This window comes from Miniopterus natalensis, chromosome 11 (assembly GCF_054644295.1).
Source record: "Miniopterus natalensis isolate mMinNat1 chromosome 11, mMinNat1.hap1, whole genome shotgun sequence".
NCBI classification, from domain to species: Eukaryota; Metazoa; Chordata; class Mammalia; order Chiroptera; family Miniopteridae; genus Miniopterus; species Miniopterus natalensis.
Window position 1 is genome coordinate 13,741,805 of NC_142091.1, and position 19,762 is coordinate 13,761,566.

The window sequence follows — 19,762 nt, forward strand, 5'->3', positions numbered from 1 at the left end:
CTCAAATTGGTTAAGTAGACTAAAATAAGTAGTAGAGACTATAAACAACATTAAATATTTGGTTTAGCTTGATCTAGCTTATCAGATGCAGAAAATAAATTTTTATTTATATCTGGAATAATTAAAAAAGAAACTAAACTGACCAAGTACTAAACATAAGGGAAATCTAAATGAATTTTTTGACTATAGTAAACTTAGAGATAATAATAAAAAGATGTGTTCTGCCCCCAGGCCTCTAATCATTTCATTTGTGAACTTAAAAAAAAAAGTTCTTAGTAGTGATTAGAAATTATAATTTGAAATTAGAACTAAACAACAAAAAAATACATATAAAGACTTGTGTGGGAAACCACTAAAATGACTTAGAAAAATACTATGGATTCAAATAGAAGGTAAAATATTTTCTCAAAAAATATTCCCCGCGAAAGGATATTTATATTTGTGTTCTTAGAAACACTCTCATTGCAATTCTCATGTTTTCTTTCTCTTGAACATGAAAGTTCAAGATAGGCACATTGACCTGAAGTGCCTTTTAGTGCATGTGAGTTCGGAAAGCTCAGAGCTCATCTGATAAGAGGCAAAGAAATCTAGCACAGATCCAGTGTTAAAAAAAAATCACTTAAAGAATAATACACTTTGGCTACACTACAGATACTAGAATATATCCCAACAGTACAAATAGGAAAAATGTCCTCTAATATTTTATATAAATGAATACTTGTGGCTTGGGATAAAAATTTATTAATAGAATAATTAAATGAAAAAGTAGTTATGTAATCAGGAAAATTTACTGTGATTCAAAAAATTTTGACACACTCATGTCTCGTGTCAAGAGTTTGAAGAAAAGTGTTCTATGAAATGTGATATAAAGCAAACAGTATTCTGAATCAATATTTTACAGATCATGTATTTTAATATTTATACTAATATATATTTGATTACATATTCAGATACAAATTTTAAAATATTCTAACTGGCAAAATAGGATCACTTTATATTGGAGCTGCCTTATACTTGGACATATTTAGTTTATGACCTTAATGCACGTAAGAGAAAAGAAAAACGATAGGAAATTATTTAGGTAACCTTTCAATTGTAGGGATTAGAAAATGAGCCACAGAGTAAAGCCAACTAGTGAAGAGGAAAATGTTGATGATAGAAATTAACAGAAGAGAAAATTATATAAGAAACAAAATCAAAACTGGCCTTTACACCAATAAACCAAGCAAACTTCTGGCAAAGTTAATCAAACAAAATGGAAGGCAAAAATGGAATGAAAAGATTATACCTCTAGATGTAGTAGAGAAAAAAATCATGAGAGAATACAATGTATAACTTTCTATAAATATATCACCAAGACTTACAGAGAGCAGACTCAGCTGCAGGGTCGGGATTTAAGTGTTTTGGCCATGTTATGTTTGAGAGAATCCTTAGATGTTGAGTAAGCCAAGTTAGCCAGGCAAGTTCTGGAGATATGTAGATTCGGGAGTTACTAGCTTATAAATGATGTGGAAAGCAGGTCCATTTGGAGGCTTTTTATAGGACCTGAGATGATAAGGATCTGAACTAAGACACTAGTAGTGGGAGGAAGAGGCTATAGAATTAGAAAATAGAACTGAAGTACATTTCGGTTTGTGCAAGTAGGTGCCTGTAGGAAGAGAATGCCTATATCATTTCCTAGCTAAGAGTTAAGGAAATGATGAGTGAGGAAATAAGGAGCTTAATACTGCAGCAGAATTTCATAGCCCTGTAGATTAGATAAAAAATAACTCGGAAGGAAGTTCCCTCTATAGAAAGGTTTATTGGCATGTGATTGAGTAAAATTTAGGGAAACGACCTTACTTTAATGCTTTAATTTTATTTCAATTAGGAGAATTTCAGTTTTACATAATTATAGCATCTTAAAAAGCAACTGATAGTATAGTTTTAAAACTAATTTTATATTAATTTAGTTGAAGCTAGTATAATGAATAAAGTTTCTTGGCAAAGATATTACCAGTATAAGCTGATCTTCAAGTAATAATTTATCTAATATTCTTCTCTATAGGTTTTCAAATTGGAATTAAACTTTTTTTTTTTTTTTTTATGGACAGTGCATAATGAATGGTTAAGAATGTTTAGCCTTCTGGTAGATTTGTAGGTGGGGGGACCAGTTTTGTTAGATATTTTTAAGAACATTTACCCTAAAACAACAGCATGATGGTTTTACTGGATTAGGATTCACTTCTTTTGCCATGGAGAGAGGATACAATTTAACATTGGTTTTATCTACATTTCAGTGAAGGCCACTAGCTTGTTGGTGAGTAGCATGCAGATTGTTATTGTGCACACTGTGGCTGTTTTGTACACTTTAGTTGAATAAGCTACTTGTGTATTTCTTCTACTTGAATTTTTAAATTTTCAAGAAAAAAGTTATTTTTTATAGTTTGCATTAATTAGACTTTCCTTTTGTCTTTGGTAGTACAGAAAAAAAGTTGAAAAGTATTTTTTAATTCATTCTTTTTAGACTCTGAATCCATCTATCCTCACCTTGATTGTCAGCTGTGTCTACTGAACTGGATCTAGGGGTGAACCTGACTCAGACAGCATTCAGGCCCATAGCAAGCTTGTTTCCTTGCTGGATGTTGTCTCTAATTAAAGTTTTAGTTGGTGATCAATATGTTTTATATTGTTATTTGACATGCATGCTGTTTTAAATCATAACTATAAATATTTTTAGAGAATGTGAAATGATAATAGAAAACATTGAAAATTACAATAAAATGAGAGTTCTGTGTTACTTTAAACTCACATTTTAAAATATTAATTTTTTAGAATTGTATACCTGAAACATATAATTTTATTAACCAGTAACCCCAATAAATTCAATAAAAATTAAAAAATAAAATATTTTAATTTTTATTTTATTCTATTTATGCATTTAAATAAAAGCATTATATTAAAAAGATAATAGATCAATTTTGCTTTTTTCCCTTTAACAGAAGGTGGCAACAGGATTTATAAAAGTGAATTTTTAAAGAAGGTGAAAAAGAGAAGGAAAATGCCGAAACCAGTAAGTGTATTTTATTTTACTTTTGACACTACTTACTTAATAGATAACATAAGTTCCTTTTGGAACAAGGCAAAGTATTACGATAGAGTTGTTGGGAAGAAAAAAGTATTGATATTACTGATAATTGTTTTATGTTAATGTGGTTAGAGTGCAGTATTTTGTGGACCAGTGAAGAAGAGGTATTGGTAACATTGTAGTTAAGATTAAAATTCATGGGTTCTGGGATCAAACTGTCCTAGTTCTTGCTCTGGCTCTGCTACTTAATTTGAGTGCCTTTGTGAGGTTAGTTCAGTTTCTCCAGGTCTTAACTTCCTCATATATAAAATGGCGATGAACATTGTGGGGATCAGAAGTGGGTACACATTCAGTGTCAGTGAGCAACAACTTACTTTTAAACAGGAGGGATGAGAGGTTTGTGCATTATTAATCTTCTCATAATTCTGGCTGTGAGACCGGTGATGCCAATGCTGATGTTACAGAGTCTTACATGTTTTATTTAAGGGTATATGTGTGCTCATTTTACGTAGTTTATAATTATGTAGCTCTTGACTGAGTCTTAACTCCTCTTGTCTTAGGATAAATGTTCTTTAACAAAATTTGGGGTTTTTTCAGCAATTTTCTTTTGGCCAAATATTTTTTTAAGAAAATTGTTGGTTATAGTTACTGGAATGTTCTGGCATGGACATCACTTTGGAATTACTTTAAGGCTCAGGAGGTAACAAAGTGCATTATTGTCCGAGGTAGAAAAGAACAAAAAGAAACAAAACTCATAACTGTCAGAAAGGAAGAAGTAAAGTTTCCTATCTGCCAGTGACGCTTTATGGAGAAAATCTTCAGGAATGAGCTAGTAGAACTAATAACTGAACTCAAGATTGTTGGTAAAGATGTGAGTCACTGGGAACTAAGGTATTTCTCAGAGGAATGTGCAAGTTTGCAACTGCTTTGGAAAACTCCTCTGTCAGTATAATTGAATGGAGAACATTCATTCCTTAGGGTAAGGATTCAAACGTGTCTATATAGTTTGATACAAATATGTGTTGTTAATGCATAAAAATTATGGAAGAAAATACTTTAAGATATTAAAGTTAATGTATTTTTTCCTTTAAACTTTTTAGCTCAGAATTTAATTAGCCATCCTAAAGAGTCTAGTTTCTCAAAATGCAAGCTTGGAGAAATTTAATTTGATTTTCATATTTTACGCTGATCTTGTTAGCCCAGCTTTATACTTAGTAGATACATAACCTAGGTCAAGTGACAACTTCTGTAGATCTGGTTGTTGTTTTTTAAGTTTCTGTTTTGTTATTGCTGAGAATATTACAGATGTCCCCTTTTTTATCCAGACTGATCCCCTGCACCCCACATCCATCCCACTCCCAGGCTTTCCCCATACCCATGTCTGTGTTCGTGGGTTATGCTTATAAACATATAAGTTCTTTGATTAATATCTCCTGACCCATACCTTCCTCCCCTCCTCCCCTCTGAGATCCCCCAGTCTGTTCCATGCTTCTATGTCTCAGGATTTACTTTGTTCATCAGTTTATTTATTATATTCCACATATAAGTGAGATCATGTGATACTTGTCTTTCTCTGACTGGCTTATTTCTCTTAGCATAATACTTTCTAGTTCTCTCCATGCTGTGCCAAAGGATAAAAGATTCTTGTTTTTACAGCTGCATGGTACTCCATGGTGTAAATGTGCCACGGCTTTATCTACTCACCTACTGATGGGCACTTGGGCTCTTTCCAGGTCTTACCTATTGTAAATTGTGCTGCTATGAACATAGGGGTGCATAAGTTCTTTCTAATTGGTGTTTCAGGTTCCTTAGGATATATTCCTAGCAGTGGGATCACTGGGTCAAATGGCAGGTCAATTTTTAATCTTTTGAGGAACCTCCATACTTCTTTCCATAGTGGCTGCATGAGTCTGCATTCCCACCAGCAGTGTACTAGGGTGCCCTTTTCTCCACACCCTAGCCAGCATTTGTCATTTGTTGATTTGTTGATGGAGCCATTCTTACAGGCATGAAGTGATACCTCATTGTGGTTTTAATTTGCATCTCTCTGATGATTAGCGATGTTGAGCACTTTTTCATATGTCTCTTATCTATCTCTATGTCCTGTTTGGAGAAGTGTCTATTTAGGTCCTTTGTCCATTTTTTAATTGGATTGTTTGTCTTCCTTTTGTTGAGTTGTATGAATTTCTTATATATTTTAGATATTAACCCTTTATCTGATGTGTTGTTGGCAAATATGTTCTCCCATACAGTGGGCTCCCTTTTCATTTTGTTGATGGTTTCTTTGGCTGTGCAGAAGCTTTTTATTTTGATGCAGTCCCATTTGTTTATTTTCTCCTTAGTTTCTCTTGCCCTGGGAGATGTATCAGCAAACATACTGCTATGAGATATGTCTGAGATTTTGGTGCCTATGTTTTCCTCTAGGATTTTTATGGTTTCGTGCCTTACATTTAAGCCTTTTATCCATTTCGAATTTACTTTTGTGTATAGTGTAAGTTAGTGGTCTAGTTTCATTTTTTTGCATGTACCTGTTCAGTTTTCCCAACACCAGTTATTGAAAAGACTGTCTTTACTCCATTGTATGTTCTTGCTTCCTTTGTCAAACATTAATTGACCATAATGGCTTGGGTCGATTTCTGGGTTCTCTGTTCTGTTCCACTGATCTATATGTCTGATCTTGTGCCAGTACCGGGCTATTTTGATTACAGTGGCATTGTAGTATAACTTGATATCTGGTACTGTGATCCCTCCAACTTCATTCTTCTTTTTCATGATTGCCGTGGCTATTTGGGGTGTTTTTTGGTTCCATATAAATTTTCAAAGTGTTTGTTCTAAATCTGTGAAATATGCTGTTAGTATTTTAATAGGGATTGCATTGAATTTATAGATTGCTTTGGGTAGTATGGACATTTTAATGATGTTAATTCTTCCAATCCATGAACATGGTATATTTTCCCATTTGTTTATATCTTCCTCTATTTCTTTTTTCAGTGTTCTGTAGTTTTCCAAGTAAAGGTCTTTTACATCTTTGGTTAAGTTTATTCCTAGGTACCTTATTTTTTTAGTTGCAATGGTAAATGGGATTGTTTTTTTAGTTTCTGTTTCTGTGAGTTCATTATTGGTATATTAAAAAAATGCCATCAATTTCTGGGTGTTAATTTTGTACCCTGCTACATTGCTGAATTCATTTATTAGATCTAGTAGTTTTTGGTAGATTCCTTAGGATTTTTTAGGTACAATATCATGTCATCTGCAAATAATGACAGTTTTGTTTCCTCCTTTCCAATTTGGATGCCTTTTGTGTTTTCTTGTCTGATGTCTGTGGCTAGGACTTCCAGTACTATGTTGAATAAGAGTGGTGAAAGTGGACACCCCTGTCTTGTTCCTGTTATTAGGGGAAATGGTTTTAGTTTTTGCCCATTGAGTGTGATGTTGGCTATAGGCTTGTCATATATGGCTTTTATTATGTTGAGGTATGACCCCTCTATTCCCACTTTGCTGAGAGTTTTTATCAAAAATGGGTGTTGGATTTTATCGAATGCTTTTTCTGCATCTATTGATATGATCATATGATTTTTGTCTTTCAATTTGTTTATGTGATGTATCACGTTTATTGATTTGTGAATATTGTACCAGCCTTGCATCCCTGGAATAAATCCCACTTGGTCATGGTGTATGATCTTTCTAATATATTGCTGGATTCGATTTGTTAATATTTTGGTGAGGATTTTAGCCTCTGTGTTCATCAGGGATATTGGCCTGTAATTCTCTTTCTTTGCAGTGTCTTTATCTGGTTTTGGAATTAGGCTAATGCTGCCTCATAAAAAGAGTTTGGAAGTGTTCCTTCCTCTTGGATTTTTGAAATAGTTTGAGGAGGATAGGTGTTAATTCTTCTTTGAATGTTTGGTAAAACTCCCCTGTGAGGCCATCCAGGCCAGGGCTTTTGTGTGCTGAGAGCCCTTTGGTTACTGCTTCAACTTCATCAGCAGTTATCAGCCTATTTAGACTTTCTGACTCTTCCTGATTGAGTTTTGGAAGGTGGTATTTTTCTAGGAATTTATCCATTTCATCCAGGTTGTTCAGCTTGTGGCATATAGTTGTTCATAGTATTTTCTTACAATCCTTTGTATTTCTGTTGGGTCAGTTGTTATTTCACCTCTTTTGTTTCTGATTTTATTTGGGTCCTCTCTCTCTGTTTCTTGATGAGTCTGACTAAAAAGGTTCATCAATCTTATTTATCTTTTCAGAGAACCAGCTCTTGGTTTCATTGATCTTTTGTATTGTTTTTTTAGTCTCTGTGTCATTAATTTCTGCTCTGATGTTTATTATTTCCTTCCTTCTACTTACGCTGGGCTTTTTTTTTTAATTGTAAGATAAAGTTGATTTAATAATGTGCTTTGATTACCACAAAGAATTACTATTAGTATGAAATGAAAAGGCTTTAAAAGTTGCCTTATAGTGCTTTTTGTTAAGATATTGATAGTGATATTTGTATTATTCATGTTATTTATGTTAACATCTAATAGGTTTATTTTTGTTACATTTAAATGAATTTATATCTTTTTTTTTTAATCCTCACCTGAGGATATTTTTTCCATTGATTTTTAGAGAGTGGAGGGGGGGGGGGAGAGAAACATCAGTGTGAGAGAGAGACATCAATTGGTTGCCTTGCGCACGAGCCTCGACTGGGGTGGTGGTCAAACTTGCAACCGAGGTATGTGCCCTTGACTGGGACTAAAACCCAAGACCCTTGGGCCCGAGGGCAAATGCTCTAACCACTGAGCAAACTGGCCAGCGCTAAAGGAGTTCATTTTAAAATTTTCTCAGTTTTAATTTCTGGTGTGGTTTATGTTGATGAACAAAAGTGTTTTGGGATGCTTTATAATTTTTAAGAGTATAAAGAGGTCCTGAGACCTGGCAGTTTGAGAACTTGGGGTCTAGGGGCTTATAATTGAAACTGAGTTCCTGGTGTCTGGGCTGCAGCCAGCAGGAAGGGAGTTTAAAGCATAGGGAGGCATGCTACCTGTGTTACGCCTACGCCTAGAGGCGGCAGGTGTCTCTTCTCACATTCTGTGGGTGAGGGCTTAGTTACACAGCCACACCTGCCAGCAGGAGGCACTGAGAAATGTTTTGTAGCTCAGCCATTTGTCCAACTATAATTTTATTACATTTTGGTGGTTAAACAACAACCAATCTCTGCCACGATCAGTATGGTTAGTTTAAAGGAGAAAAGTTACATGATAAATGTAGAGGGAGCAGTTGCTAAAATTGAACAACTCTTCATGATTTAACAAACAAAAACCAACACTTGTACTAGATATAGAAGAAAAGCTACAGCAAAAGTTGTTCTTAGTGGGTTAACAGTGGAAGCATTTCTTTTAAAATCAGGAACAAGACAAAAGATACCTACTATCACCCTGGCCAGTGTGCTCAGTGGTTAGAGCCCTGGCCCTCGGGTTCGATTCCCTGTCAAGGGCATGTACTTCAGTTGCAGGTTCTATCCCCAGCCCTGGTCCGGACGTGTGGGGAGGCAGCGAATTGGTGTGTGTGTCTCTCTCTCCCCTCCTACCCCCTCTTCCACTCTGTAAAACTCAATGCAAAAATATCCTTGGGTGAGGATTGAAACGAGGCCCGTACTATCACCATTGCTCTCAGCACTGAACAGATCCTGTGCAGAAAGAGAAACCAGAAGCTCAGGGACTGCAAAGGGAGAAACACTGTTGGAAGGTGTGAAGGTTCTTCTTTCCGTAAGGGGTTGGCCAGATCCCGCCCACAACATGTTTCTGTGTAGCCTGTAAACTAAGAATGTTTTTACCTTTCCAGTGGTTGAGAAAACAATCACAATATTTCAAATGTGAAAATTATATGAAATTTCAAGTTTCCTTTTTATTGGAAATTCTGAAGTTTTATTGGAACATAGTATCTTTATTATCTATAACTACTTTGTTGCTGTAGCAGCATAATTGAGTTAATGCAGCAGGCTGTGTAGGCTGCAGAGCCTAAAATAGTTATTCTGTGGTCCTTCACAGGAAAAGCTTTCTGGCCCCTGCTTTATATAAACACAAAGATTTGCGGACAGTTGGCAAAGGAACTGATAAAAAGGATCGATGTAAAAATCAGTTGTGTTTCTACAGAAGCAAAACCACGTGTTGATGGGCAAATAATGAGAACTCTTTCAGTTTCTGTGGAAATGAGCATATCTTCTAGTATTGTTGCAGGGGCTAAATGAGAATATGGAAAACTCGTGACCTAGTGCCTAATATATGTTAGTATTCAATAAATGTTTTTAAAAGAGGACTTCATAAGGTCTTTGTTTTGCAAATAGATTTAAGATTTCCTATGATTAAAATCAAACCTTATCACTTTATCTATTAAAGAAACTATTAGGTGCAATATGGAATTGCTCTTTACTGCCTGAATGTTAACATCACTTTATTTTAGAAATCAGATAAGAGTATTTTCTCTGCCTAATACTTAATGAGTTTACTCTCTTTCGTACTGATTATCCCTTTTGATTTTGTTACAGATCAATGTAAGAGTAACCACAATGGATGCTGAGCTGGAATTTGCCATCCAGCCCAATACAACTGGCAAACAACTTTTTGACCAGGTAAAATTTAACCACATGAAGTGTGCAATTTTTGACACACTTCATGGTGTGCATGCTATTGCACTTCTTTTTGTGTTTTTCTGTACCTTAACTGATAATGCAGCATTGTAGTGCTGGAATTGTTCACAATACCTATTCAGGTATCTGACAGCTGTAGAGATATTCTTTCTCATTCCTAGATTTGAGGGGTAGGATTTGTAAAAAATAACTTAGGTATTTATTTAATCAAAGACATTCTACAAAGTGGAATGAGTGCAGATCCTAGACAGAGGGGATGGCAGGAGCAAAGACATAGGGAATTATAGGCTATAAGTAAGCACCTAACGGCCATTTGCTGTCATAGGCTCGTTTGCTAGCTGGGGGTTAGAACATGGATGTCATGTTAAGGAACTTGGAGTACTGATTTGTTTTTCCTTCCCTGAGTGCACATTTGAGTCACCAGTGGCCTAAGAAAAAAGGGCAGTGCTTAGAAACCACCTCCAGAGATCCCGATTTAATTATCTGTGGCCTATTTTAAACCATTAGTTTTTTTTAATTTAAGCTCCTTAGGTGATGCTGTATGTAATGTTCTAGGTAATCAAGTTTAATGAGAAAAGATGGAGAAAGGTATTGGTGCCCAGGGTCAAGCGATTAAGGTGAATTGATGATTGCAAAGAGGAGGAAAGTGATATGTCTTCCATGACCTGAAACTTCTAACTTTTACATAAACTTTTACATATGAGCAAGAGAGCAACAGTCTGTGGTCAGACTAACTTGACTTTAGAGCAGCGGTTTTCAACCATTGTGGTGCAAGAATTTTTGAAACATGCGATACCTATTTTGTCAAGGGCACTGACCTCTTTTCCGTTAGATTGTCAAATAAAAAAGTGACAACAGGCAACAGAACAACATCAGTCTGATGTGAATGAATCAAAATCATATCTGTTTTCTCCTGACCAGGTAGCTCAGTTGGTTAGTGTGTCGTCCCAATATGCCAAGGTTGTGGGTTCCATCCCCAGTCAGGGCGCATGCAAGAATCAACCAATGAATGCGTAAATAAGTGGAATAACAAATTGAAGTTTCCCTCCCTCCCTCTCCCTTCCTCTCCCTCCCTCTCCCTTCCTCTCCCTTCCTCATCCTTCCTCATCCTTCCTCATCCTTCCTCATCTCTCTCTTCCTCCCTCTCCTCTCTCCCTCTCTTCCTCTCTCTCAAGTCAATAAATAAAATTAAACAATTATACCTATTTTTTTGTCAGATTGGCAAAAAATATATTGTTTGGTGTGCCGCAAAATTTTAGTAATTAATGTGTTCCATGAGATGAAAAAGGTTGAAAATTGCTGCCTTAAAGAATGGGGGTGAGAGTTTCTTGCATTACAGCAATAAGTAACCAGTTACATATCTTGGTTTTATTAGGTTTATTAGGTGTCATTCTATCAGGTACTGATCCAAAATACAATTAAATAAAATTAAAATTTCCTGGAAAGTTGTTTCTTTTCTTGACAAAGTATATACTTAATCTCCTGGTTGTTGATTAATGATCTTGAAAGCCCTAATAAGGTCTTTTTTGGAAGATGAAAGGCTTTGTGTGTGTGTGAGCAAATTTTTAAAACAAAAATTAGAAGCAGCTGCATTCACCATACATTGTAGATATTTTACCTTGTAAACTAATACCCACTTCTGTTGATTCTCCTATAGCCTGTCTTTATTTGAATAAAAATGTAAATGGAGTTAGCATTTATTGTACTTCTCAGCAAGTTGAAATGTTATTTATATAATGAGTGAAATGCTTATGGTTGTCAGAAACTAACCAGCAAGTAGGCCTTTTTAATATTGACACTGAGAAGTAAAATATTTGTGTTTTATTAAGTAGAATTGCTTTAGTTTGGATACCTGGGAAAATGGAACCCCATTTATTGTGCAGTAATGTAGTCCAAAACTGTGGGCCCTGGAGCTGCACCTGCCTGCACTCGTCCTGGCTGTAGCTGTTCGACTTTGGACAGATTCCTGTCTCTGCCTCTTTTTTCTCCTTTGTTCAGTTAGGGTGATGTTAACATTACTCAGGAGGTGATTGTGAGAGTTAATTAAGGCTACATGTAAAGTGCACAGAGCAGTATTCTACATATACACATATGCTGTCTTTCATATTGTAAATGAAGGTCTAGATTAAGGCATATTGTTATCTGTTATGGGCTCTCTCACCAGTTAATTCTTACAGTTGCTGTTCTGTTTCCTGACAAATTCTCTTGAGCCCAAATGCAAGGATCTAAAAGCAGGCTTTTCCTTGGATGTAGTGAGTTTATGGGGTGAGCTGGCAGGTAAGTTCAGGGTTAGGCCAGGAGTGGACCTAGAGATGGGGTCCTTGCAAATGAGGGTACATAGCTACATGAGTCCACCTGAGCAGAGTCTCTCTTCTAATTATGACATTGCTTGAGGCCAGCCACTTGGATACACTGCTGTCTGTTGCCCTTGACCTGTGTAAATTTCCTACCCCTGCCACTCTGAGCTGGAATGTTTTCTATGGCTCTGTTGAAACAACCTGTCTTTTGCCGAAGTTAAATTATCTAAGGTGGTCTTTGTCCACGTTAACGTTTTGTTGTTTGGCATTGATTAACTTTTGCATTAGTATAAATTTTTATATCCCATATCCAGAAATTTCTCAGTTTTGGGTTTTTTTATGGTAACCTTCCTTAGCACAGCAAATGATTTTTCCTATTTTTAATTTTGTGTGTGTCATTTCAGTGAAATTTTTTAAGGGAGGGAAAGTAAACTGAAGGGTTCAGTTTGCTATCTTGAATCCAAAAGCCTGGCATGTTTTTAGGTTTAAAAGTAAAAAACCAAGAATATTTATCACTTAAGAACTAATGTTGACTTTTTCTGTAAAGCTTTTAAAATGTTAATAAATTCTCATCTCCTCTGGCTCAGTTCCCTCATTTTATTTTAAATGTATATATATATATACACACACATATATATATATTTTTAAATAAATCTTTATTAATTTCAGAGAGAGGACAGGAGGGGAGAGAGAGAGAAACATCAGTGATGAGAGAGTCATTGATCGAGCCCACAACCCCTGGCATGTGCCCTGACCTGGAATCAAACCCCGATTGCCTGGATCCTAGGTTGACGCTCAACCACTGAGCCATGCCCAGCCAGGCTAAATGTATATTTTTTAAAATATGCTGTTAAGTGTTGGTACAATCCTGGGTATGGATCCTAGTTTACCACTTTGTTTACTCTTAATATATGTTTTTTAAATGTTTTTATTGCTTTCAGAGAGAGGAAGGGAGAGGGAGAGAGAGAGAGAAACATCAGTGATGAGAGAGTCATTGATTGGCTGCCTCCTGCACACCCCCTACTGGGGATCGAGCCAGCAACCCGGGAATGTGTCCTGAGTGGGAATCGAACCGTGACCTCTTGGTCATAGGTTGACACTCAACCACTGAGCCATGCCAGCCAGGCTACTGTTAGTACTTTTGAATGCCTGTCACAGGCTAATCATTCTTTGAGATGACATGGATCTTAAGACAAATAAGGCAAGTAATCTCTGTCCTTAATTTTAGACAGTCAAGGAGAATAAATAGACATCCTGCTAATAGAATTAATTATGATATGATACAGTAAATATTCTAATAGCAGTACAGATAAAGTACTGTGGGAACGTCTGGACACAGGTGATTCATTTTATCTGGATAATAGGAGAGCTTCATTCACAGAAGGTATGTTAGTTGAGCTGGGCCTTAAGGAATAAATTATTCAGCAGGTGGTAAAAGTACAGAAGAAACATTCTAGGCAGGGGAAAAAGCATGAGCAAAGCTGTAAAGGGTAAATTCATGGCATGTTCCAAGAGTGGTTCTTGCTCATTGAGGGACGAACATGGAACATACACTGGTGAGTGAAGGGAAGGAGTGGGGGTGAAATCACCAGCAGGGCATTTAAATGTCTTCAGAGACTTGTCACCAAAATGGCACTATTTGCCTTGCCTCACCATAGTGTAGTTGTGAGGGTAAATTGAACATAGGGGTGCATATAATTTTTTCGAATTAGTGTTTTGGGGTTCTTTGAGTATATACCCAGATGTGGAGTTGCTGGGTCATAAGGCAGTTCCATTTTTTAGTTTTTTGAGGAACCTTCATACTCTTTTCTATAGTGGCTGCACCAGCCTACATTTGTTGTGGGGGTAAATTGAAATAGGAAAATGGGATTATAACAGCTCTTGATGGGATCATGATGGGAGTTGAGAAGGAAAGGGAGGTATAAAAAATGGATCAAATAGGATTGAAATGACACTATAAAATTTAATATACAAACTCTAAGTTTTCAGAAATGTTCCTTTAATTAACATGTAAAATTTTAGAAAGAGCTTCTCTGTAGCAAAGGAATAAACCTGTAATACCTATGTAGTTTGTTTTTCTTTTAAGTATAGTGCCATCTAGTTATAGTGTGAACGTTGAACTGAAATTGGCTTTTTTTTAAGGTGGTGAAAACAGTTGGTTTGCGTGAGGTCTGGTTTTTTGGGCTGCAGTACGTGGACAGCAAAGGTTATTCTACATGGCTTAAACTAAATAAAAAGGTAAAGTATGTATAATAACATTCAGCTAATAATAAAGTTACTTTGAAATTAATGATCTTGAGTTTGTGCCAGAAAAACTTAGGGGTCTGACTGATTCAGGATTCCTTTTGCAGTTATATCGGAATCATTAAAGGTGTCATGCCTTTGAATTCAATAAGACACCATCAGCTTATCCTAGAAAAAGAAGTGTTTGCTTTTCCTGTTTGAAAACTTAGCATATAATAAATATTAGGTATAACTTAGTATTTTGACTTTGATTTAAATATCTGCAGAATAAGCTTCTCAAGAGAAGTTTCATTTTGGTTATTATATAGGGTCTGTGAGTTATAGGTCATATTTGTGAGCATAGAATCTTTTTTTCTCACATATATTTTTTACAGGTTTAAAATCTTACTTACAGATTTAGAATCTTATTGCTGTTTTACATCATACCTAAAGGAATTTGATGTGACTAGATTTCGTTATTTTGAACTTAAGATTTTTGTTGATTATGCTTGAAATTACTGTTCCAGGTGACACAGCAAGATGTTAAAAAAGAGAATCCTTTACAGTTCAAATTTAGAGCTAAGTTCTTTCCTGAAGATGTTTCTGAGGAATTAATTCAAGAAATAACCCAGAGACTTTTCTTCTTGCAAGTTAAAGAAGCTATCTTAAATGATGAGATATATTGCCCACCAGAAACTGCAGTCCTTTTGGCTTCCTATGCTGTCCAAGCCAAGTACGGAGATTATAACAAAGAGATTCACAAACCAGGCTACCTGGCTAATGATAGACTCCTACCCCAGCGGTAAGTGAAATATGCTTTTATGTTATATTCTCTGAAAAAATATATTTCAGAAGTTCGTATATAGAATTTTATTTTTTTAGATTTTAAGTTGCCAGCTGAATCGAAGTATAGTTTTAAAAATCATGGCTCAGTAACTACATAGATTTATATAGTCTGCAAGTACCTGTACCTTCTGCCTCTTTCATTTCCACAAGATAAGCAGTTAAGTGGCGATTTGAGCTTAGGGGAAGATGCGGCCTTGGCTGCTCGGTAAAAGCACAGGCAGGTCGGTGCTTAATGAAGGCTTTTGAGAATAGTAAGTAACAGCCTGTGTTTCCTCCATAGAACTAAAATTAAGTTTCTAACTTTTAAAAAGGCATTTCAAACTCAGTTTTTCAGACTACTAGTCTTGTGTTCCTTTCTTATCTGTACTATATTGCTGCCTCAGTAAGTTATTTAAAGTAACATGGCATAAGAAAAAAATCATTAGAGAGGACACCTAGATTTTGAGTACTGGTTCTACTCTTTGGTAGTTATGTGACCTTGGGTGCAAAAAACCCAAAATCCCTGAGCCTTGATAGCAAAGTGGAGATACTAATTCTGCTTTGCCTGCCTTACAGTTTATGATTACTGTACATGAACTGTATGGTGTACAGTTTTAACTGTAAAATGTGTATTTTCTTTTTAAAAAAAAAAATATATATATCTTTATTGATTTCAGAGAGGGGGAGAGAGAGATAGAAACATCAATGATGAGAGAGTCTTTGCTCGAGCCCGCAACCCGGGCATGTGCCCTGACCAGGAATTGAATCCCAATCGCCTGGATCCTAGGTCGATGCTCAACCACGGAGCCATGCTCGGGCGGGCTTAACTGTAAAATGTGATACAAGTGTTAGTTGTTAGCATTACTTAAGAAATTTAGAAAGTACAGTGTCAGATATTATTTTTAAATATCCCAGTTCTTGTACCACACATGTCCTTGATATTAGAATGTATGTGATCTTTTAGAACCAGAGAGAAGTTGTTCTTAGTTCAAATTCCCAAGTTTAAAAATTTCTACTTAAATTAAAAACTGTATATTTTTAACTTAAAATTTCAGTTCTGCACCAGTTTCTCATAGTAGTTAAGCTCTTGGATGTAGTTTCTTTTTCATAGGTACTAATACGAAGAAAAATTAAACTATGTCATGTCCCCTTCTATTTTCCTTTGGTTGAGACATTAATGTTTATTTTCAGCTAACAAAGTGTATTCTGTTGATACATGCTTTATAAGTTAGCGTTAAGTGCAGTAGCTTTAATATTTGATTATTAAATGTTACACTATTTTAGCTGTTAATATTGCAATAATAGTTATCTTAGAGGTAAAACAATGCATGGGTTCACCAAAAGAATCAGGAATGTGAGATACTTACTAGTCTGTATGTTTTGTCTGTTTTTTATTTCAATTCGAAGTTCTTTTTCTCAGATTTTTTTAAGTACTGAATTGAGAAATTGATTATTGGCACAGTATTTCATTTCAGTAAGGATTAGTTTTTATTTTTAATTGAGGTATAATTTATATATAATAAAATATATAGCAGACTAAGTTTTAAGTCAGTACATAAGGTAAATATTATGTATAATCAAAATTACCCTGAAAAATTTCTTAATTCATAAAAAACAATTTTATCTCAACAACTGTAACATAGTAGTTCTTTCAATATTAAGTCAGATTGATAATTGGTTGAGCACCAAAGTAATTGGTTTACATTTAATAGTCACGTGATTTAAAAAAATCTGAAACACTGGAATCACTCTTAAGGACAGTTTCTTATTTTAAATGCATGTATGCTGTAACCACTCTATCTACAAAGAAGGGAGATAGACATGCTCTTTAAGATTTGGTCTTTGACATCGAAAGTCCAGTGAGTTCTTCAAGTTGATAGTCCCTGGAGAAGTAATTCCAGCTGTCGAAGATTAAGAGAGACTCCTAATGTTAGAATACTACTAATTTTTTGGTTCAGAATGAGAAAATTTCACGATTGACCTATGCCATGATAGTATATAGCACACTTTTATATAGCATACTCAGATCATTATCTGAGTATGGGGGGGATTAGTAATCGGAAGGTTATTTGGTGATCATTGATCATAAATCATAGTAATTTGATGATTTTGATGGATGCTTTTAATTCTTATATTGAAAAACCCAGATAAGCAATCTGTTCTCCGACAGTAGAGTTTAGTTTTCTGGTGATGTGGATACTTAGCTCCACCAGACAGTATCTTTCTCCTTTAAAAAGAGCTTGATACACATACATTTTTATATCCCAGGTTTCTGACTTGGGCATCTGGATGTTTGGTAATACCTTTTTGACAAGATGTGGGGGGCAGGAATACATTTTTCAGGAGGGAGATTTCAGTTTTGAACCTATTGAGTTTGAAATATCTACAGTATAATCAAGAGAGAGCTAATGTTCATCGGTCAGTGTGGGTTCAGATCTTGGAGAGCAGTTTGAGCTATGATACAGTTCTGGGAGTAACTAGCACATAGATGGGAAGAAAGAGATGGACCTGAAAGTACATATAGACTAAGAGAAAGGCCTGGGATAGACCTTGTTGGAACTTGACTTTTAAGTACAGAGGAAGAGGCCTGTAAAGTGTACTGAGATTAATACCAGAGGAGTGTTACATCATGGAAGCCAAGGCGAAAATGCTTTCTGGAGACTGGTCAGCAGTGTCAAATAGTACAAAGAGGTCGAGTATGAGGGAAACGGATGCGTCTTGGGTATAACAATAAGTAGATTGGTAGTGACCTTAGAAGGAGCAGTGTCCGTAGACTGTTGGGGACTAAAGCCAGATTTTGGTAGGCGGGGGCGGGGGGCAGTGAGTGTGAGGGATGGAATTGAAGGGTAGTGAATATGGTGGACAGTTCTCGAAAGAAGTTTGCTGTTTAGAAGAAAAAACTAGGAGTAGCAAAGCATGGGTTTCTAGACGTGTTCTGTAACACAGAGAAAAGAATTGACTTATTTTTAAATTTATCTTTATTGTTGGAAGTATTACAGATATCCTCCCTTTTCCCCCCATTGATCCCCTCCACCACGCCTCCTCCCCCGCCCCAGGCCTTTACCACACTGTTGTCTGCGTCCATGGGTTATGCATATATGCATGTAAGTTGTTTAAAGAACTGATTTTTGGACAGAAGGAAAAGGGGGTAGGAAGTTTTGGAGATCTGCAAATTTAGTCCTGCAGATTTAATAGTACAGGTACATTATACAAAATGCAGACAAATGATATTTGAAATTCAGGATATGGAAAGCTATAGCAGAAGTCTTAGTGGCGTCCAGTTTAATTAACCTGTACCTTCAGATTTAGTTAACATCAGATACCAGCAATTGGCTGAATTGATTGTGTCTTCAAGGCTGATTGTACTCCTGTTGGTGAGGAGGCGCCAGACAGCAAGAGAGAGGAATAAAGACAAGAAAAATGTGGAAACTTAAGTGCTCTGAGGGAGAAAACAAAACTCATTTCCCCTAAAGCAAGGGCTTAAAAAAGGGTACATAGAGATAGGAACAGTTTGTAACAAGAACATGATGGTCTGTCTGAGACCCCATTAAGGAGTCTGCTCTCAATAGTAACTTGTCCAAGAAGTCCTAAGATTTCTTTATATTGCCAAGAAATCCCTGGGTTTCATGTAAAATTTTTATATAGCAAAATAATATTTTAACACCACAGCTTTTGCTATCAGTAAAGTGGAATTTGGGGATTCACCAATAAAGAAATAATTATTATATGACCCTAAGAGGATAGAAATACATACTCTATAGCGTGCGTAGTAGGAAAATTATATGCATGTTGAATCTGCTGATTTGATGTTAAAATATTAGTAGTAGAAAATACAGTTTGTATGTTTTTATATTTGCATAAGAAACACTGGAAGGATACAAAAGAAACTAATGAAAAGTTATTTGGAGGGCACAGGTGGTGAAAAATGTATGACTTTTCACTTTATATAAAGTATGACCTATAGAAAATAAAACTAAATTTAGCAGCACAGAAAATAAATACATACAGTAAAAGAATGATTAAGGCCTAAGAATTCTGATTTTCAGTCTTTTCTGTAATTTTTCTATTAATGAGAGTCATTTTTCCTCTTCTGCCCAATATTCATTTGAAACATTTGAATTCTTAAACTATCTGTATAATAACTATTTAAAACATGTTATTAAAGTAATTTCAGGATTATAGAAATTTTTTATTTTGAGATCATTGTAGATTCCCATGCAATTGTAAAATATAGAGAGATCCTGTGCATTGTTCTCCCAGACCTCCCTAATCGTAACATCTTGATAACTTCAGTACAGTATCGAAGTCAGTGTTCACATTGATATGATCCACCTGCTTATTCAGGTTCTATCAGCTTTGCATGCAGTCATTTGTGTGCAGGTGTGTGTTTATCCTGTGCAGTTATATTGTGTATGACAACCACCACAGTGAGGGTGGGATTCTAACTTTTAAAGAATATTGACTTACTGTCGTGGGGACATTTTCATAGGTTTTTTTCTTTTTCATTATAGTGTTTTGGAACAACACAAATTGACAAAAGAGCAGTGGGAAGAAAGAATACAGAACTGGCATGAAGAACACAGAGGAATGCTAAGGTATTCGGATGGCTGTTTTCTTGTGTTTTCCTCAGATTAAAGTATTTTTATTTCATAACATAAATTATTACATCAGATTATCCCCCAGAGATCATTTGACTTACATAAATAAAGCACTAAATTTTAA

At 35.6% G+C, this 19,762-nt stretch overlaps 1 protein-coding gene across 1 annotated transcript in view; it reads left to right on the plus strand.

Moving 5' to 3' along the window:
- Positions 1-19,762, plus strand: part of RDX (radixin) — a 51,559-nt gene that overhangs the window by 12,110 nt on the left and 19,687 nt on the right. Inside the window, exons 2-6 of the mRNA XM_087821556.1 lie at positions 2,982-3,052; positions 9,594-9,677; positions 14,135-14,230; positions 14,743-15,017; positions 19,552-19,635. Of these exons, the coding sequence (XP_087677682.1) occupies positions 3,041-3,052; positions 9,594-9,677; positions 14,135-14,230; positions 14,743-15,017; positions 19,552-19,635 (551 nt within the window). The 5' untranslated portion in view covers positions 2,982-3,040. The remainder of the gene's footprint in view (positions 1-2,981; positions 3,053-9,593; positions 9,678-14,134; positions 14,231-14,742; positions 15,018-19,551; positions 19,636-19,762) is intronic.